Source organism: Dama dama, chromosome 13, assembly GCF_033118175.1.
Source record: "Dama dama isolate Ldn47 chromosome 13, ASM3311817v1, whole genome shotgun sequence".
Lineage (NCBI taxonomy): Eukaryota > Metazoa > Chordata > Mammalia > Artiodactyla > Cervidae > Dama > Dama dama.
In genome coordinates this window covers 26,154,095-26,176,790 of record NC_083693.1, presented here as the reverse complement: position 1 = coordinate 26,176,790, position 22,696 = coordinate 26,154,095, and the positions used below count along the sequence as shown (strand labels likewise).

General features: G+C 40.5%; 1 protein-coding gene across 1 annotated transcript in view; it reads right to left on the bottom strand.

Annotated features, from left to right (window-relative positions):
• Positions 1-22,696, bottom strand: part of AGBL1 (AGBL carboxypeptidase 1) — an 836,354-nt gene that overhangs the window by 373,641 nt on the left and 440,017 nt on the right. Inside the window, exons 21-22 of the mRNA XM_061159751.1 lie at positions 11,429-11,560; positions 4,850-5,026 (exon numbers count right to left, since the gene is read on the bottom strand). Of these exons, the coding sequence (XP_061015734.1) occupies positions 4,850-5,026; positions 11,429-11,560 (309 nt within the window). The remainder of the gene's footprint in view (positions 1-4,849; positions 5,027-11,428; positions 11,561-22,696) is intronic.

Below are 22,696 nucleotides of genomic sequence, written 5' to 3'. Positions count from 1 at the left end.
CCCTGTCAACCTATCTTCAACAGCTCAAGTGCTTCGTTCCAACATTTATGTTTCCTAATTTAAGCCTTTGTGAAATACTGTTATAAGCTGTTTTGCAGAAGGATTTGCAGGGGAGGGGGGGCACATGACATAATCCCACCCGGGAGTGGTGAGAAAAGCAGACTTGGGCTGAGGAGGAGGCTGAACTTCAACACAATTGAAACTGAGGCCCAAATGGTTCTACATAGACTTCTGGAGCTGGAATGCCCCTCCCCTTGGAGTTTTCCCAACTGGGTCAGGCACTGTATCCCCACATAGACCAGCTGTTGAATGCAGGCTCACACAGAGAAGCCAGGGCTTTGGTCAAAGAAGCTTCTACCAGCTCTAGGCAATTTCTGGTGATGGACACAGCTGTGAGCCAATGGGGCATCAGCATCTCTCCAGGGGGATCTAGGAGGTACTTGGCAGCATCTCCCACATGCACAGGTGGATGTCTTCCTGTCTAATCCTCATCTGTTATTAGAATGTGGCCATGTGAAATTCCACACCTGGACTAGAATTGCCTTAGTCTGAGAACAAATCCATCAGATGCTCTTAAATCACATATATAGTGACAGGCCTGAGAAGTCTGAGTTGCATTCTTATTCATTTCCCTCTCTCACCCACACACTTTCCATTTCCATGAATTACAACACTTAAAGTCAAATTTTAGAATAGCTTCTAATCAAATTTAGACTGGGGTGAGAATTTTGTCTCCTTTTTCTAGTTATCCATGGACAGAGGAAAATGACCTGACCCTACCTGGAAATCACCATTTATTCATTCGCTTAACCATTTATTGGTGAGACAACACACATACACAACACCTATTCCATACTAAAGAAGACACTGGGTATAAAAAGTGAATGAGGAGGGATGGGAAGCAATTAAGACTTCACCTTCCAATGCAGGCTGTCCAGGTTTGATCCCTGATTGAGGAGCTAAGTAAGATCCCACCTGCCTCATGGTCAAAAAACCGAAAAGCCTAAACCAGAAGCAATACCATAACAAATTCAACAAAGCCTTTAAAAATGATCCACACCAGAAAAAAATCTTTTAAAAAAAGAGCAGCATGGAAACATAGATTCTAAGCATATATATAGATAGCCCGTGGGAACTTGCTATATGACTCAAGGAAATGAAACTGGGATTCTCTGACAATCTAGAGGTGCGGGAGGGAGTGGGAAGTGGAAAAGAGGTTCAAGAGGGAGGGGACATATGTGTACCTATGACTTATCCATGTTGATGTATGTCAGAAACCAACACAATATTGTAACTGTTCTTCAGTTAAAAATAAATGTTAAAAGGGCATTAAAAAAATCTTTAAAAATAACGAATGAGGAGGCTGTCAAAGGCCTTACACTGATGGTGAGGAGTTGGCCTCCCTCATGATGAGGAGTTTGGATTTTTTCCAAACATGATGATGGGTAATGGGCAGTACTATGATTTGAATAGGTGGGGGTTCCTGAAATATCCCTCCATTGGTGGTAAGGAGGATGGATAGCTGGGGAGTCCGTAACACAGGGCAAGTGGTTGGCAGGTAGTGCTTGTCAACACGCAGTTGAATCACTCTTCAAACCTCAGCTGAGTCACCCATCTTCTGTCCTTCCTCTGACTAAGACCCTCCTGGCCATCCCAGGAGTCAGCAACACTGCCAAGGAGCCTGTCAACACCCCGTTTGGGTGGGAGTGTTCACATTAGCCTCCTAAGCCACAAGCAGCCCCCAGGGACTCAATCATAAGCTTTTGTATATGCAAACACACCATGCATGTGACTCCAAGTCACAAACACTCAGTATAAAGCACACAGCTGTCCACATAGACTGAGTGATTTAAAAAATAAGCCTCCAAAGGATGCATAGTTCCACTTTGGCTTTTCCTCTCAACAGCCTCCACAGCTTTGGGCCAGTCCAAAGATGTTAAGTAAATCGCTCAGTGGGTGGGACCTCCACACTAAATACAAATTATGGATCAGAGCATATAACCTAGCAGTAGAGACTATGTTTCAAAAGAAAAGAAAAACAAAATCAGGAGAATTATTTTTTTCAATATTAGTCAACTGTAGACTGGAAAATAGAAGGAAAAATATCATATTATTAATAATTATTAGAAGGTGAGAGTTTATATGCTTCAGTGTTGTTCCAACATAAATGTCACTGTAAGAAATCATATTTCATTTCAATACTAAAAAATCAGATACTTAGTGTGCTGGGAGAAATGATTGGAACTACTTTAAAGCTGCATTAACCAGAGAAACTGCAAAAATATTTATATTCTTATGAAGGAAGGAGGGAATGCCCCCTGTGGGGGTATTTAAGCACCCTCCAGCTTTTGGATAAATGGTAATACTAAACAAAAAAATGGAAAGATGACCTTAGAATAACAACCTCAGGACCCAACTGGGACTCAGCTTCTCAAAATACAAAAGTCATTTGCAGTATGTTCAGGATGGAAATTTCTATACAGCTTTATAGCTCATAGATTTCATTATATACCTCAGACAAAAATCACCAAAACACCCAATTCTGGGCTAACTTCCTCTCCCCAGGGTGCCCCCCCACAATATGTAAAATTACTCACCATCCTCTTGTTCAGTCTGCAATTCTGCTCAGTTACTCAACAACATTTGTAAGAACAGAAAAACAAAGGGAAAGGGAAAGCCAATCCTTTCAGGAGAGGTGTTTCATATGCAGAATAGGATCTTGAAAGCAAAGCCAGGTCTGGCACTGTTAAGACTTTTCTCTAAGCCAATTCCTTCTCCATCCTTCCTTATAGAGACCCCATGCAAAGGTCATGTGGAAAATTTCACAGGACAAATGCTGAGTCCATATCTGAAAGCCATCCCACTGGGCAAGCTTCTTTCACTGTTTGTCATTTCCAACAGCCACCGTGTATGTTGCCTGAAAGATGGAGTGTTGGTGAGGGCCTGAACCTAAGAGTCACTTAGTTTTCAAACAACAGCTCCAAGGGCCTTTGAGTGTCTGGTTGATTTATTGTAAATGGCATTGATACTTATGTGACTAGAAGCTGTTAGCCTGAATTGGTGCTTGGAGAAACAAAGTCAATGAAAGTCACCAATTCAATAAATCTGTGAGGGATGCATGGAGTTGTCTTTTAAACAAGTGACTGGCCCATTTCCATCGAGAAGCATACAACGAGAGAGGCACAAGTCTATAAGCATAATGTCTTGAGTCACAATAGTCTAGGCTTTTTTTTTTTTCCAACCCTATGGGTTTTAAATGTCAAGAAAGTGAACAGAATCCTAATGCAATAACCCCCCAAGTACATTTGTTTATGTATTTTCTTTTGGCCTTTACAAAAATGTTGCCTAGCAGGAAGGAGCATGAAAGTATACTCAGTCGCTCAGTTGAGTCTGACTCTTAGTGACCCCGTGCACTGTAGCCCGCCAGGCTTCTCTGCCCATGGGATTCTCCAGGCAAGAATACTGGAGTGGGTTGCCATTTCCTCCTCCAGGGTATCAGGAAGGAGAGGAATCCTTAATAGTATCTGCATTTCATACATGAAACATAGAGGTTCACAGAGGTAAGCACTGTACAACACTGCCATTAACTGGAAGAGTGAAGTCTTTACTCTGTTTATAAATAAAGATTAATTCATTCTTGTAGTTTATTAATTCAGTAATAAAAACAATTCTTTCAAGCCACTGTTTATAAACAAACTGACGACTTAACAGAATTTCTAGGTCAAACTGGTTGGTCAGTAACCCTATGTTGAAAAATATCTCTGAGCAGATGGGAAGTTAGATAATGTTCATCACCCACCTGTCACTCCCTGAACTGCCTTTGATGGCTAACAGATTTCTATAAGCATCGGATTGTGGAGATGCCAAGTGCTTCCTAATGGTTCCAGGAGAGGATCAAAGCCAACACGGTGGGCTTTAATACCGGCAACATCCAGGAATCCTCAGGGTTGAATAGAAGTCACCAAGGAGTAGTCTGTCATCTTGCCTAACACATGTAGAAGAGTCTATTGCCCTGGCACTGTCACTGTGCCCCTTATTTATGCTCCTCTAGTGGGGGAGTGGGAGAAGGAAATGGCAACCCACTCCAGTGTTCTTGCCTGGAGAATCCCAGGGACGGCGGAGCCTGGTGGGCTACCATCTATGGGTTCGCACAGAGTCCGACACAACTTAGTGACTTAGCAGTAGCAGCAGCAGCAGTGGGGGAGTGGGACAAGCAGCTCTCAGAGCTACCCAGCTGCTCATACACATAATATGCTGTAGGAAGAATGTGATTCATTCCAGCCCTTCCCTTCACTGTTAAAACATGAGTCCCAGGCCCGCTCATCTCGGGGAGACCCGCATCGGGTACACACTTCTGTCCGCTCTGCGACAGCAGGATAACAGAGAGCCGCTGAACACAAAAGACAGAGAAATACCAACCATATATGTCTTGACGATATCGACTCCCTGATCTATGCCTTTTTTTGATGATGCATTGGGGACTGGTCCATGTGTTGCAAAAGGAAAGAAAATGTTCTCATACATAAAACAGGTCCAGAAAGAGGTTCCATAAAAGCCAGGGGTGCCTGTCTGAGGTGGCTCCCTACTGCTTGCCAGAGAGGGCAGATGATTGAAATACCAAATCAGCAGGCAGGCACAGATTGCTTCCAGGATCAACACAGATTGTGCTGCCAGGGAAAGCATTCATTGAACTAGTTCTTCTGCAAGATCAAGGGTGCTGGGCCAGACTTTGCCTGGAGACTTCTTCCTCTTTCAGACTAGACAGTGGGATCAATGGGCATGCAATAGTTCTCCATCACAGTGCATTGTTGCTGGACAGAAAGCAGAAGTATCCCACAGCCTCACATACCTGATAGGGACCCTGGTTGCAACCACAGTAGCTGCTCTCCATGGTGTAGCTTCTGGACACGCCCATCTCTCTCCACACCACTACCCGGGCTGTGGAGGCCCGAGATTTCTCCACAAGGAAGCTGCAACTGCTCATGGTAAACGCTGGTGCAAGTTTATCAAGGATTTTGGGAAGAGTCTACAATTAAGAAAATCAAATTATGGTGAGTTGCAGAAGATTGAATATATGCATCATTAAAAAATAATAATTTCTTAGTAAGTATTAAGCATCTGAATATATCAAACACTTAATATATGCAACTATAAATCTTATGTCAATCCTAAGTATTGAGTACCAATTTTTTAATCCTTTTCTGTAGCTATTGTTATTGTTTAGTTGCTAAGTCATGTCTGACTCTTTGTGACCCCACAGACTATAGCTCACCAGGCTCCTCTGTCCATGGGATTCTCCAGGCAAGAAACTGGAGTGGGTTTCCATATCCTTCTCCAGGGGATCTTCCTAACCCAGGGATTGAACCCGGGTCTCCAGAATTGGCAGGCTCTTAACCACTGAGCCACTTGTGAACACCCCTTTTTTCATTTTAAAGATGAAGAAACTGAAGCTTAGAAAAGTTAGAAAGAATTAAGTTCAACTACAAAGTGGGTGGGATGGGATCCAAATGCCAACATGGCCAACTCCAACGACTATGATCTTTCAACCTCATCTTCCTGCATCACTATGAACCAATGTACCCAACCTCATACAGTACTGTGCTGAGCCCCATGGGAAGCCACAGACTTCACAGGGACCTGAAATTTAGAGAGTGGCTCAACCCAGACTCCCTGTTTTCTGGCTGGATTTTCACTTATCTCAGACATACGGATCACTGGTGCTTCTTGAACGGGAGCACTTATAAAGTTAATTTGTTTCCTGAAAGAGTGTAACTGCCAAAATGAACTTTTCAATCTCATCCTCTGATCTATAAATCTGAAGTTAGGCCAATTATAAAACTTATAAAAATCCACACTCTCTGGATTCGTCTATACCACGTGAGATCACTTAGTTTCCATTTGGAAGGTAACTGTATGTCCTGTGCGTGTGTGCAGTCATTTTAGTCATGTCCGACTCTCTGCAACCCCACGGACTGTACCCGCCAGATTACTCTGTCCATGGGATTTTCCAGGCAAGAATACTGGAGCAGGTTGCCATTTCCTGTTTCAGGGGACCTTCCTGACCCAGAGATCAAACCTGCACATCTTGCCTCTCCTGCATTGGGAGGCAGGTTCTTTACCACCATACAGCCAGGGAAGCTAGAAGGCATTGATAGGCCCAAATGGCAACCCACTGCAGTGTTCTTGCCTGGAGAATCCCAGGGATGGCAGAGCCTGGTGGGCTGCCGTCTGTGGGGTCGCGCAGAGTCGGACACGACTGAAATGATTTAGCAGCAGCAGCAGTCTATCTAAAGAGAGGGGACTACTAGTCCCCGGCCCTTCCCAACCCCCAGGGGTGGTATCCGAGAGTTGATGGTACACCGAGTCTTTGGGACAGCAGAAATACTACCCTTGGGCAGTTCAGAACTTCTGTGATATGAACACGGAGGGTTCTCTCACTTCAGTGTTAGCAAAGTCTCCAAGAATTAGCACATAATAAAAAAAGTATATGGATTAGATAAGAAATGGCATAATGTCAGTCTTTGGACAAAATTGCTGGGAGAAGGTAGAGAAGTAGAACAAATGGATGAAAATGTAAATTAAGGAACTATTTTTCAAGAAATGCAGTTTTTGTTTACTTCTAGAACATTGAGCAAATCTCATAATATCTCTGGTTCTTACTGTCCCCATGCTTAACATAGCTATTATATTAATATAAGGACTAATATAATTAATTATAAAAACATTTGCCATCAATATATATTAATGTATTTATTAATATATACTACTATGATCACTAAGTTCCTACATAGGCTCCAGACCTATAGTATCATAATTTTAAGGGAAATGAAATGTAAATGTTATCCACAGAGTTTCTGAAATTCCTCCTAATCAATTTCATATATCCACTCTTGGGGGCTTCCCTGGTAGCTCAGTGGGTAAAGCATCCTCCTGCAATTCAGAAGATTCCAGTTCAATTCCTGGGTGGGGAAGATCCACTGGAGAAGGGATAGGCTACCCACTCCAGTATTCTTGGGCTTCCCTAGTGGCTCAGATGGTAAGAATCCACTTGTAATGAGGGAGACCTGGGTTCAATCCCTGGACTGGGAAGATCCCTTAGAGGAAGAAATGGCTACCCACTTCAGTATTCTAGCCTGGAGAATTCCATGAACAGAGAAGTATTTCATCAAAAGAGGAGCCTGGCAGGCTACAATCCATGCAATCACAGAGTTGGACACGACTGAGCAACTTTCACTCATTCACTCATCCATTCTTGGGGCTTCCCAGGTGGCACCAGTGGTAAAGAATCCACCTGTGAAAGTGGGAGACACAAGAGATGCAGGTTTGATCTTGGGTTGGGAAGATTGCCTGGAGTAGGAAATGTCTACTCACTCCTGCATTCTTGCCTGGAAATTTTCACGTACAGATGAGCTTGGTGGGCTACAGTCCATGTGACCAAAAAGAGTCACACATGACTTAGCACACATTATTCTTGTCCCTCTTTTCCCATGATCCCTCACACCATTTTTTTCCTTCAAAGTGTTCATCACAATTAGAGTGAAATTATTCTGTATGTAGCTAGTTGCTTATTTTCAATCTCTTTTGAATCCTGGAAGTTCCATGAGAGCAAGCCTGTATCTTGCTCACAGGAAAATCTCTACACATGGATCGGTGCTGCTTATAGAGAGTACTTCATAAACTATTCACTGGAAAAAATAGATCTGCTTATCCAAGCCTTTAAATGACTGCTTAAATAGACATAAATAGAGTATATTTCTAGTTTTGAGCCTTTACAATACTGTATTGAAAACTATAGCTTTGTATAGTCTGAAGTCAGGGAGTCTGATCCCTCTAGCTATGTTTTTCTTTCTCAAGATTGTTTTGGCTATTTGCGGTCATTTGTGTTTCCATACAAATTGTAAAATATTTTGTTCTAGTTCTGTGAAAAAAAGCCATTGGTAATTTGATAAGGATTGCATTGAATCTGTAGATTGATTTGAGTAGTATAATCATTTTCACAATATTGATTCTTCCAATCCTAGAACATGGTATTTCTCTCCATCTTTTTGTGTCATCTTTGATTTCTTTCATCAGTGTCTTTTAGTTTTCTGCATACAGCTCTTTTGCCTTAGGTAGGTTTAGTCTATAAACTAAAGTGATTGAGAATACTTGAATATAATTTCTATTTATCAGTGTTTTGCTTTGTTGCAAAAAGTTTAATCTGACATCATTTCAATGATCTTTCGTTTCTTAAATTAAGTGAACCATGTTTTCTTAGCTAGTATAATCTTTCTCCAAAAAATCACACACTCTATTAATGGTGTGAACTTGGAAAACTCCATAATCTATGATCCCTTTACTGGAGCCTTGGAGCCTGGAGGATGTGAAACTTATGAAGTGCAATGCGAACATCCTTTTACACCTCTACAGTGGCAGTTTATCCATACATTAAATAATAGGTGCCACACCATCTCATTTACATTAAAGTCTTCTATTTCCCTTCTGATTTTACACAAATGGATTTAGGTCAGAGTGAGCGATTAAGATGATGATAGCTAGGATAACTGGAGGTGGTTTGATTTGTTTTGTTTTTAAATGATTAGGAAATTGATGAACTCTATACATGAACTGATCCACTGGAGACTTGGAAAAAGAGCAAAAATTTGTGGTGAGTCTATATTTAAGGCTGGATAGTATAGATTCTTTAGTTTAAATGTACTACTCATAAGAGATAATTTTATATAGGTCAGCATGACCTGGTAAGATGAAATGTTTTAATCCAAGCTAGTTTCCTAAGTAAGATTATGCAGTTAAGCTTCTTGAGGTTTATCACCAGTACTCTGGTTGAGCCTTAGAGTAAATAGGACATGAAGATAAGCTGCTATTTCTGCATTAATAGCCTTGGGGGAATTCTAGTGATCAATAGCAGTTATGCTTCTAACAGGCACAAATGAAGAGGGGAAACAATTCAGGACACAGGAGAAGTATTTTCAGGTGAGATAGAAGCTTGGTGGGCTTTTCCCCCCTTTTAATACTCACTAACCCTGAAGGTATTTCATAGTCAGTAAATTCGTATATCCAGAATAATAAGTGGTTGAAAGTGAAAGTGTAGTCTCTCAGTTGTGTCTGACTCTGAGACACCATGGACTGTAGCCTGCCAGGCTCCTCTGTCAATGGAATTCTCCGGGCAAGAATACTGGAGTGGGGCTTGAACCTGTGTCTCCCGCATTGCAAGCAGATGCTTTACCGTCTAAGCCACAAAGGAAGCCCCTAAGAAGAGGTTGATACCATCATAATTGTGATATCATGATTGCAGTAAGAAATATATATATATTGGTTCTTCATTCCCAGTTCTGATGTGAGATTCCTAAAACACTTGTAAATTCCTATCTGATAAGAATAGTAGGAGTATATTTTGTTCTAATAAGGTAACTCTGGGTGAGTTCCTGAATCACTCCTGGATCAGGGCTGATCATTACTTCTCTATGAAAGAGAAAGAGGTTAGAGATGGAGTCAATAAATGATCAAGCCCATGTGAAGACGTTCCCATAAAATCCAAATAGAAGGCAAGTTGGGGAGCTTCCAGGTTGGTGATCCCATCCATACACTGGGAAGTAATGCATCCCCACTCCAACTACACACTTAGAGAAACTTGGGACCCTCCCATATCCATATATCTTTTTAAATGGCTGTTTATCTTGTCAGTGACAGATTGCCACTTGCCATCCAGTTCTACAATGATTAAATCATGAGCTGCTGCAATTTTATGAACCCAATTCTTGTATCTCCCATATCTAGAAAAATCATTAAAATTCTTCATGGTGATGATTCTCCTCATGACTAGTAGAAACCTTCTGCAAAATATATATATATATATATATTTGATTGCATGTATTACCCCTTCATTAAAATCACATATATACTGACCTTCCCTTCTGCCTCTCTGGAGCAGTTTTTCAGAATTATCTGGGGTGCTATCTCCCAAGCTGTAGGCCTCACTTTTTCCTCAATGAAACTTAACTGGAAACTCTCACTTTGTGACTGTTTTAAGTCAAAAATCTGTATCCTTTAGCATATCCTTTACTAAACTGGTAAATGTAAGTAAGTGTTCCTTAGAATACTATGAACTATTCTAGGAAATAATCAGACCCAAGCAGGAGGAGATCATGGAAACCCCTGATTTATAGCCAAGTCAGACAGGAGTTGTGAGTAACCTGGGGACCTACTACTTGCAATTGGCATCTGAAGTGGGGTGATGTCTCCTGGGACTGAGCCTTTAACCTGAGAGATCTGATGTTATCTCTGGGTAGACAGTGTTAGAACTCAGTTAAATTGTAAGACGCTCAGCTGTTATCACAAAATTGCCTGGTGGAGGGGAAAATGCAAATATCTGATCCTCAGCAGTGTGGTAAGGATCCTCACCACCTTCCCAGGTGGTGCAGTGGTAAAGAATCTGCCTGCCAATGCAGGAGATGCAGGAGACATGGGTTCTATCCCTGGGTCAGGAAGATCCCCTGGAGAAGGAAATGGAAACCCACTCCAGTATTCTTGCCTGGGAAATCCCATGGACAGAGGAGGCTGGCAGGCTACCATGGGGTCACAAAGAGTCAGACATGACTTAGCAACTAAACAACAGTGTGAGAAACAAAATGTTCTGTGTGAAAGGAAAGGATAAAGACATAGGAAGAGAACCAGGTTTTTCCAACACAGTCATTTTTTCCTTTTCCTGTATAAATTTGAAACAAAGGCCAATTTTTATTTTGTTTGGATAACTTGACCTCTTCTATATCTTCCTAATACCCAGTAAGCAGCAGCTTGTCTACTTTATCCCAACAGAAAGAAGTCCTTCCTTCCTTCCCCCTCCTTAACCTCATTTGGGTTCAGTGTGGGGATAGCTGATCTCTAGCTACTGGAATCCAGAAAGAAAGAGAATTAGGTTCAGGGGATCACTGTCTACTTTTTAAAGTATGCTCACACAGAGGAATGTGGATGGTGAAATGCCTTAATTTTTTTCATCCCTTCATATTTATTTAAGATCCTTTCCAATTCAGTATCATTTTGTTCCTTCTGTAAATACATAACAGGGGCAGTATTTTCATTATCCTTATTTCACAGGTGACAGAATGGTGGTTCAGAGAGATGATGTTAATGGATCATAGTCACACAGTTAATAGTTACAAAGTCAGGAATTAAAATGAGCTTTCCTATCTCTAATTCTATGCACTATATCACATCATACAGAAAACAAAAAACAAATTGAGAGTAACCAGGCAGGAAGCCATTATCATCAAAAGTGAGGAAAAGATACACATGCCTTCAACCTGCTTGTACTATAATCCTATAGTTAAAATAATCAAAATGCTTATTCAGGAAAATAATGGTCGAGGCATGTCTCAAAGGCAAGAATTTGGACACAAAATTTTTGATGTTATTCCCTGTAATGACTTACCCGGTAGCTGACATTTTCCAAGAGATTTGATGTACCTACAGTAGACTCTGCTTGCCACAAAGTCTCTTTGATGCTACAGCCATAAAGGAATACATTCTTCTTTTGGGAGTGACCATGGAAATCACAGAAGACCTGCAATAACCAAACAAAGGAGAAATTAAGTCTGCGAGTTTCTTATATTTTAACCATATTAAACATTTTAAAAATGTCAACTTCCTTAGGTAGATACTGTTTACTTAGCAGAACCAGACACATGGGGACCACTGTCAACTTCAGCAAGAGTTCTGTGTGTAGAGTTATCACGGAGGAAGTTAGGTTGGAAGGACCTCAGGGTTGAACAGGATGCAAAGAAATATAATTCATGTAAAGCACTTCTGAGAAGTTTTCCTATGATGGGGGAGGATACAGGGTCCAAACTGGAAGAGGAAATAAAAAATAACCTTTAAGAAATATCTATTTATATCTTCCATCCAGTTTTTGATTGATTTTTTTTTTTGATATTGAGTTTCATAAGCAGTTTGTATAGTTTGGAAATAAATCCTTTGTCAGTTGCTTTGTTTGCAAATACTTTCTCCCATTCTGAGGGTTGTCTTTTCATCTCATTTATGGTTTTCTTTGCTGTGCAAAAGCTTTTAAGTTTAATTAGGTCCCATTTGTTTATTTTTCTTTCTGTTTTTGTTACTCTAGGAGGTGGGTCAAAAAAGATCTTGCTGTGATGTATGTCCAAGGGTGTACTGACTATGTTTTCCTCTAAGAGTTTTACAGTGTCAGGTTCTACATTTAGCTTTAATCCATTTTGAGTTTATTTTTGTGTATGGTGTTAGGGAGTGTTTTAAATTAGAACTTTAATATGTAGCTGGACCAAGAATCTATTATGCAGAATGAAAATCAGAAAAACAAATACCACATATTAACACTTATTTGTGGAATCTAGGAAAATGTACAGATGAACCTATCTGCAGGGCAGGTATAGAGACTCAGAGGTAAGGAATGGATGGGTGGACACAGGGAACTGAGGGGGTGGAATGAGCTGGGAGGTTGGCTTTAACATATACACACTGCCGTGTGTGAAACACCGTCAGTGGGAACCTGCTCTACAACACATGGAGCTCAGCCCGGGCTCTGTGATGACCTAGATGGATTGGGGGAGGGTTGGAGGGAGTCTCGAGAGGGGGGACATGTGTATCCATGAAGCCGATTCATGTTGCTGTACAGCTGAAACTAACACAACACTGCAAAGCAACTCTACCTCAATTTAAAAAAAGGGAATCGCTTTTCATAGTTTTCCCATACAAACTCCAGTTAATAAATATAGAAGAAATGAAGTAAATAGAAAATCACCACTAGAACACCCTATAATAATTGCTGGCAAGATGGATGCCAAAATTAATGAGAAAGATTTGTGGAGCAAAGGGATTATTTGCATAGTGTCAAAATCTCTCCTCCAAGATGTTAACTGCAAAAGGAAAAACAGTAACCTTACCATGGAGAAATCTGGCAGACATTACCTTAACCAAGTAACCAATGTAAACATCACCAATAACAGACACGGTGACAAAATTCATATTGAAGAAAAGTTTAAAAATGACTAGCACTCTTTAAAATCATCGAGGTCATGAAAGACAAAGAATGTGTGAGGGATTCTCACAGAGGAGAAAATAAGGAAATATGAAATCTAAGTATGATGAGGATTGTGGAATAATCTTGAAACAAACAAAAAAATTGGTCTGCAAAGCTTGTAAAATCCTTATGAAGTCTGTCATTTCATTTACATTAGCGTTCCAGTATTAACCTTCAGTTTTGATAATTGTGCAAAACATTAGCATTAGGGGAAAGTGGATGAAGTATGTATGTGTGTGCTTAGTCGCTCAGTTGTGTCAGACTCTTTGCAACCCCACAGACTGCAGCCCTCCAGACTCCTCTGTCCATGGAATTCTCCAGGCCAGAATACTGGAGTGGGTAGCCTTTCCCTTCTCCAAGGGATCTTCCGCACCCAGTGATCGAACCCAAGTCTCTCGCATTGCAGGCAGATTCTTTACCATCTGATCCACAAAGTGAAAGAAAATGAAGTCGCTCAGTTGTGTCCGACTCTGCGATCCCATGGACAGAGGAGCCTGGTGCATGCTCCTCTAGGCAAGAGTACTGGAGTGGGTTGCCATTTCCTTCTCCAGGGAATCTTCCCAACCCAGGGATCAAACCCAGGTCTCCCAAATTGTAGACAGATGCTTTACTGTCTGAGCCACCAGGGAAGTCCTGCTAGGGAAGTATATATGGGTATTGTCTATTTTTGAAACTTTTCTAAAATTGTTATTTTTGGAACTTTTCTAAAATTATTTCAAAACCAAAATGAAAAAATAATACAGTATAATATTTAGTTAAAATCTAGAATGGAAAGATAGATTGTTTCAACATCAAAAATAATTCAATGTGGTTCACTATATTTATAGACTAAAGAAAGAACTAATATGATAATCATAATAGATGCATAAAAATGTTTGATAAGATTCAATACCCATACAGGATCAAAAAGTAACACACAATCTTATAAGATAGGCTCAAGGATATATTGCACAACACAGTGAATATAGCCAATATTTTGTAATAACAGTACGTAGAAAGTAATCTATAAAATTGCATAAAAATAAAAATGTAAAAAAATATGCATTTACAGACAGAATTTCCTTAACCTAAGAACCATTACCTAAAAAACAGTTAATAGTATAATTTTTGATGAAATATATGCTTGATCCCTGAATTCAGGAAGAGATCTGGCACTAAGATTCAATTGTAATTGATGGTATAATTGAATAAAAAGAAAAATAAACAGGAGAGAAAAAAAACAGTATAAGATTTTAAGAGTAAATAAAATTGTCTTTTATCTCCCTATATAAAGACTGCTAAATGCAGAATATAAAGAATCTATACATACAAATTATTGCAAAATTGCAGGTAAGAATGTCAACATATAAAAATCAAGTGCATGTATAAATACTATAAATGTACCAAAAAAGTCTAAAGTTCAAAACAGTATTTTATATGCCATGAAATATGAAATGACCAAATTGTCAACATTTGCTGGATCATAAATTTAGCAAGGGAATTCCAGAAAATCATTTAACTTCTATTTCATTAACTACACTAAAACCTTTGACTGTGTGAATCACAAAAAACCTCGGAAAACAGTATTTAAAATAGCATAAAAGCATGAAACTCATAACAGACATTATTATTGGCAAAACAATACATAAATTGATCAATAGAGAAAAGTAGATATTACAAGGTGAGTCTCACAGTCACTTGATCCATGACAGAGTTCACACACTGGTACAGTGGGAAAGGATGGTTTTAGGAGGCTTGAATTCCAATGTAAAATATATAGAAAAATAGAAGTAAATATTTATCCTCATAATATGTTAAAAAAAAGTATCCACATAAATTATAGATCCTAACATGGAAGATAAAATAATAAAGTCACTTGAGGAATAACATAGGTTACTATGTATGACCCTGGAGTTGGGAAAGAGTTCTTAATGAGGATGAAAATAAGAACTAAAAATAAATAAAAACATTAAACAACTAGATACATTTCACTGAGAATTTCTTTTGAAGCAAAAGCACTGGGAGAAATGTGAAAAGGCAAACCAAAGAGTGAAATAATATATGTGCAGTATATACATCCAACAAATGATTCATCGAGAATGTATACACATATCAATAAGAAAAAAACAAGCAACTCAAGTTTTAAATGGACAAAAAAAGAAGATCCAAATGGCTGTTAAGCAAATGAAAATGTACTCAACCTCAATCAATATCAAGGAAATATAAAACCACAGTGAGATGTGATTGCATCTAATGTGGTATTAGGACTCCTAACATCATGAAAAGAAAACAGCAGAAGTAGAACTCTGGAACCCAGCCTGTGGGACCATGTGACATACCACGACGACAGAAAACAATTTGGGAATGTCTTCTAAAGCTGAATATACACGTATTCTAGAACCTGCTCAACAGAAATGCATGCATTGGGCACGAGAAGACAGCAAGAATATATCGGGTTGAACAAAAAGTCCAGTCGGGTTTTTCTGTACCATCTTAAGGAAAAATACCTAAACAAAAATTTTGGCCAACCCATACACAGCAGCACTATTTTTCGTAGCCTAAATCTGTAAGCAGCAGAACTGGTTCATAAATTGTGCTATAATTGTTCAACAAAATACCATCAAGGATTGAGAACGCAAGAACAAGCTAGATATGAAAGAGCACAGCCGTATGATTTCCTTTATAGGACATTCAAAAACAGGCAAAGGTATTACACTGAAAGAAGTTAGAATAATGTCTATGCTTGAGGGTAGGAGGACATTACATTATGGCCTGGGGTCTTGGTTGTGTGTGGTGTTCTGTGTCTTGGTTTCCTTGACAGTTACATGGTATGTTCATTGTGTGAGAATTTATCAAGATGTAGAGGTGTATTCTGTGTACTTAACATTAAAACGGGATGCATACACACTTCTGTGTTTCAAAGAGACAGAAGTCCCAGAATTTCGTTGAGGTATTTCCTCACATTTGTTCCTTAGTTTCTAGAAATGTAGTCTTTATGTAATAAGTTAAGCACACAGGGTAAGTAACTGAAGGTGCTTGTCCAATTTGCTAATGATACAGAATTGAGGATAACTCTGGGTCTTCCCAGTGCATCAGGCCCGAGCACTTGTCTCATGCATCCAGAGGAATCGGGTGGAGAGGGAAGTGGGAGGGGGGATCGGGATGGGGAATACTTGTAAATCCATGGCTAATTCATGTCAATGTATGACAAAAACCACTACAATATTGTGAAGTAATTAGCCTCCACCTAATAAAAAAAAAAAAGAATTGAGGATAACTGAGGGAAGAATGGGCTTCTTCATTGGCGCTAGTGGTAAAGAACCCACCTGCAAATGAAGGAGATGTAAGAGACATGGGTTCGATCCCTGGGTCAGGAAGATCCCCTGGAGGAGAGTGTGGCAACCCACTCCAGTATTCTTGCCTGGAGAATCCCATGGACAGAGGATCCTGGTGGGCTACAGTCCATAGGGCCACAAGGAGTTGGACCCAACTGCAGCTGCCACACATATGCACGAGAGAGTAATAATGACCTTGAATGAATGAGAGCACAGTAAACAAGTAAGAGCGGAAATTATAAGTGGCAAAAAGAAAAGAACTTGTGGAAAGTGAAACACTCAAAGTAGAATAAATGCAGCTCCTACAATTAGGTGCAAACATCGGCAAAAGGAAAGAGACATTCAGCTTAGCAGTAGGTTTTGAATGAGAGATTTGGAGGTTTTAAATGACAGTTTACTCAAAATGAATCAGTAGCCATGGATGTCAAAATTAATCATAAATTGCTTCTGGAGAAGTTAAAGTGGTCATACATTAGAAGAGCAATCAGTCTGATGTACCTCACGCTGGTCAATTTATATCTCATACAGTGTTTTTCACTTCTGAGTGTGGCATTTTAAAACAAGCTAGGATGCCTCAGTAAACTGACATCAGAAAGTCAGGGAAATGGGAATGTTTATAAACACAGATCAGGCTTCCCAGGTGGTCCTAGCGGTAAAGAACCCACCTGCCAATGCATGAGACATAAGAGACTTGGGTTTCACTTCCTGGGTAAGGAAGATCCCCTGGAGGAGGGCATGGCAACCCACTCCAGTATTCTTGCCTGGAGAATTCCATGGACAGAGGAGCCTGGGGTTATGACTGAAGGGACTTAGGATTCATGCACACATAAACACAGATCAACTAACAATACTGGAGATGCTTACCCTAGGGGGAATAAGAACTCAGTAGGGTCTTCAACAGCCCTCCAAATTTATAAATTCTCCCACTTGAAGCATGAATAAATATATTTGCTATCATTTCAAATGGCAGAGGAAGGCAAAAAGAAGGAGAATATGTATCCTGGAAGTAGATTTCAGTTGTTGAATATTTATTATCAGCAAGAAATAACTTTCAATGGTTATAGATGTCCTGCAATGCGATGTCATACTTTTAAAAACTTCTGTGCTCCGGAAATATTTTAGCAAAGGCCAGATAAATTCCTATCAACAATGTTGTTGGTTGAGAAGTTAAATGGGATGATGACTGAGCCTGTTTTCTGGTATATGATCAAGTCCTTTAGTTTACTGATCGAACAAGAAGCTTTTGACACCAGGAATGACCTGGAACTTGCAGAGTGCATGCATGGAGTCATAAATAAACATGCATATGTGAGAAAGATAAAAAAAGGGCAAATAGGTAGATGGTCTGCTCAGTCATAATGGGGGAAGATGAAAACTAATTCTCGAAGAGTAGGTCAGAACTGATAAGGTGTGGTAATTGATGGTAGAGTTGTCAGGACTGATACCTGGAGTCAAGGTGTTTGGAGTCATCTGTGAGGTGAGAATTTTAAGAACTAAAGGACTTGAAACTATTCTCCATAAATTTAACTTCTTTCTCTTCTCCCCTTCTCTCTTAATTGTAAATAAGAGAAAGCTACTGGGCTTCCCTGGTAGCTCAGACAGTGAAGAATCCGCCTGCAGTGCAGGAGATCTGGATTTGATCCCTGGGTGGGGAAGATTCCCCTGGAGGAGGGAATGGCTACCCACCCCAGTATTCTTGCCTGGAGAACTGCATGGACAGAGGAGCCTGGCAAGCTGCAATCCAGGAAGTCAAAAAGACTCGGACTCAACTGAGAGACTAACACTTTAACTTTTACGTTTTCTTCAAAAGGCTACTCTTTTATTGGGGGAAATTTTTTAATTGCATTGTGAATTTCCTGTTAGCAGAAAAGTATTTTAGGTATTTTTTTCCCTTCAAAAGAAAAAAAAAGGGAATTTTATTATTGTGGGAGGGAGGAATCCTTAACTCATAGTTTCAAGTTAAAATCTTAGGAGAAAATAAAATCTCTCCAGCTTCTAGATATCATTGAGCTGTGGGTGTTCCATATGTAGTTGTGAGGAGGGAGTTGATCCAATGACAAGACAAAAATAATGAAAAAGCAGCAGAGAAACAGTGAATGAGCAGAATAAGTTGGGTTGTAAAGGCTGAGATAATTAGGCAAATGTGCAGAGAAAAGCAGAAACCAGAAAATGTGCCCACAGAAGGAGAAAATGAGAGACTGACAGAAGAAGTGTCTAGGGTTTGGGTGTTTTCCAGCTCTGGTTAGACTTTATTTGACTTGTTCAAAATTGCCACCTTGGTTTATTTAAGCAGGTTTCTATTGTTTGCCAAAAATAAAAAAATAAATTAAAAAAAATATATATATAAATATATTTATCCCCTAGGCCAGTGTTTCTCCATCCTGTCTGTGCACTGGAATCTCTTAAGGAGATTGTAAAAATACCAATGCCTGGAGCCCACCTCCAGAGATTTTGATTTAATTGGTCTGCAGTGACACCAGGGTGATGGGATTGTTAAAAGTTTTCCAGGTTTTTCTAAATGTGCAGCCAGGATTTAGACCCACTGTGTGGGTCTCGAGTCTAGAGCAGAGGGTCTGACATGCCATGAAGCAACAGAATAACCTGGAGGACTGGTTGCATCACAGATGGTGATCCACTCCCCAGCAGCATGGCTACTAAAGCAAGTCTGGGTGAGCCCAGGAATGTGCACATCTAACAACCCCAGGTGTTGCTAATGCCACTGGACCCGGGACTATGCTTTGAAAGCCTCTGAAGGAACTGATCAAATAATCGTTCAGGGTTTAATCCTCTGCCATCATGAATTTCCCACGTGAGAGAGTTTTATCTCTCACGCCTCAGTTTCTCCCTGTGAATAAACACCCACCATTCTCATGAAAAGTGTGCAAACAAATTAAGACTGTGTCTTAGCAACAGATTTCTCAATTGAGCCAGAAGCTATGCCTCCGTGGTGACAGGTGCTCCTTAGCTGCCGAACTCAACTGGAAAAAGGAATTTTATTTTTTTCTGATCCTTCAGATTCTGAAAGCTGACATAAATGATAAATTATAGACTTCTTCACCTGTTGGAATCAGCTCCGCTCAGCCCTAGGAGTTCTAGTGGCCCCTCAAGATTGAAAATAAAGGAGATGGAGACATTGATCTACTTATTGCTCAAATGACATCCCTAAAAATAAAGGCATGTTAGTTATAGGAAACATGTGTTGCTCTACCTTTGCAGGGGGCAATTACAAGACAAATTATAAAGTTATTTCCCTTAAGGAAGCTTTTTTCTTTCCGATTGGATGACTTAATACTTGTCTACTTCCTGCCAGTAAAACTCTGTAATAGGTAAGTGGGAAATGTGCCCAGTCATGACACTCTAATATCCATGTATTAATAAATGGCCCTATCTTGCTTATTCATCAATTGATTCAACAAATATTTGCTGGGTGCCTGCACTGTGGCAGGAGAAATTAAAATTTTAATATAAGGCAATACTGCACTCAATAACAATGACAAGAACAACAGTAGTTAATTTATTGAAGACTTACAATGATTCAGATACTGTGCTAAACATTTAATATAGATTATCTCATGATGAAGTAGGTGCTATAATTATCTATTTTGCAGCTGAAAACCTAATTGCAGGAAAAAAAAAAAAAAGTAACTTCCCTAGGCTTGCTCAAGTTTGCACTACTATTAAGTATGTGAGCAAGTAATTGAACGTGGGTTTGCTCTTATCCAGACTTCATGTTTTAAAACACTTTTTAGGTCGATATTGCCTTTTCCAGGAGCTGTTTTGCTGGGATGATCCCACAAGTGAATGTTGCTGTGAAGTTGCTAAGTCATATCCCACTCTTTGCAACTCCAGGGACTGCAGCATGCCAGGCTTCTCTCTCCTTCACTGTCTCCTGGAGTTTGCTCAAATTCATGTTCATTGAGTCAATTATACCATCCAACCATCCATCACCCCCTTCTCCTCCTGCCATCAATCTTTCCCAGCATCAGGGTATTTTCCAATGAGTTGGCTCTTTGCATCAGGTGTCCAAAGTACTGGAGCTTCAGCTTTAGCATCAGTTCTTCCAGTGAATATTCAGGGTTGATTTCTGTAGAAATAACTGATTTGATCTCCTTGCAGTCCAAGGGACTCACAAGAGTCTTCTCCAGCACCACAATAGGTGATCATATTACTGTCAGAGGAGAAAGATACACAGTTTCTCTAGGAACCCAAATGAGGACAAGCTGCACAACTCCTGGGACGTCATCCACCATGCACTCTAAGGAATGGCACCCCTGAAGTGTATGATGTGGTGGTCCTGGGATTCTTTAGGGGATGATACCTAAGATGAGCTCCATTGAATGAGAGTTGTCCAAGCAAATGGAAAAATGCGAAATGACTGTGCACATGAGGAACTGTAATCACTCAGAATACAACTACAGAGTGAAAGAGAGTGGATCCTAGGGACAGGCAGAGGTGGGCAGTGATCAGAGCCCTGATGTGCATGTTTGTCATTGCAGGACGTTTGGACATTTTCCCAAAGGTGGGGGAGGAGCCATCAAAGCATCGTGGTAAAGAGGAGGCATGCGCTCAGGTCACCAGAACTGGAGTAAAAAGGAATTGCAGAAGGACTTCCCTGGCAGGGTCTTCCCTGGTGGCTCAGATGGTAAAGAACCTGCCTGCAATGCAGAAGACCCAGGTTCAATCCCTGAGCCAGGAAGATCCCCTGGAGAAGGGAATGGCTACTCACTCCAGTACCCTTGCCTGGAGAATTCCATGGACAGAGGAGCCTGGCAGACTACAGTTTCATGGGGTCACAAAGAATTGGATGCAACTGAGCAAAGTGACTTTCCCTGGTGGCCCAGTGGTTAAGATTTAAGCTTCTGATGCAGGGTGTGTGAGTTTGATCCCTGGTTGGGGAGCTAGGATCCCACATGACTGAGGGCCAGGAAACCAAAACATTTTTTAAAAAATGAAAAAAAGAAGAAGCACTATTGTAACAAACTCAATACAGACTTTATAAATCACCCATTTCAAAACAACAAACAAAAAAAACAAGAAAGAATGAATTGCAGGGCTTGAGACCGGCCACAAGAGATGGCAAACACTTACTCTAAGGAAGCAAATGTAAATATGGATAGAAAAGATGTTTGGTGAGAGAGTAAGAAAGTAAAATCTATAGGAATTAGAGACTAAATGGATTCACAGGCTCAGTGAGGAAGAGGTTAAGAATGATACCTAAATTTTCAGATTACGTAAATAGGCAATATGATGTGCTTTTCCCCAAGGCAAGGAACTTGGGAGAGATGTGGATTTGAAGCTCTCGTTTAGTTAAGTTTTGTTTTCTTTGAGCCAGAGTGGTTAGTTTTACACTTGTTCACCCTGAGCTAAACTGATTCCCTTGTGCCTCACTTCCTTCATCAGCAAAGTGTATACTGTGGATTGGATTACAATTTTGAAATCAGACTCCCGTGCGTCTCCCTAGTACCTTTTCCAATGAATTCCTGTCTGAGCTAAATTGCAAGGTTAATTTAATTCATGCAAACGTGTGTTCCATCATTTCTTGCTCAGCAAAGAGACTGTTGAGGGCCCCATTACTATGCTGCTCACACACCTTCATCATCTTTCTCCTCCATTCCTTGGTCCCACCCTGGGTCCTCTATAAGCTAATTGGGCACCTTGTTCCAGAGGTCACTCCCCCTCATCTCAAACCCATCTCTCCTGGCCATTCCCCCACTCCCATGGCTCCGCTGTTCCTGATTGTTTACTGCTCCGTCTGCCAGCTTTAAGCTGCTGTGTTTTCCATCCCTGACATCTGGGTCTTGTTCCTGCTTCCTGGCAGCAAGACCTCCACATAATTTATACCCTTGCCACAAGAAAATGAAGGTGAGGCTGAAGCTCGAAGGAGGCTAATGCTGGGGAATGTGATGGAAATCCAAAACCACGATGCTTCCAATTAAACCAAACAAGTCTCACTATAGCCCTGGAGATTCCAGTCCAAGTACAATATTTTGCAGACTACATTCAGCCCAAGTTCTTGAGTGGAGTAAACCTCTCTAGGAGAGAAATGCTATTAGTGGCATGCTCAGTTACCCAAGAAACCTATTTGCAAGACCAGATTTCCCAGTCCTTTTACTGACAGGCATGATCTCTTCTTAGCAAGGGTTTCATCTGAGTTGTCAGCAACACCATTCATGGCTGAGGCTAACCACAGGGGGCATGTGCAGAATTTATTCCTATCAACACCTAAAAGAGGTGGGGTGGGGGTGAGGGTTGGCTTCCCCAGTGACTCAGCTGGTAAAGAACCCACCTGCCAATGAAAGAGATGCAAGAGACGCAGGTTTGATCTCTGGGTTGG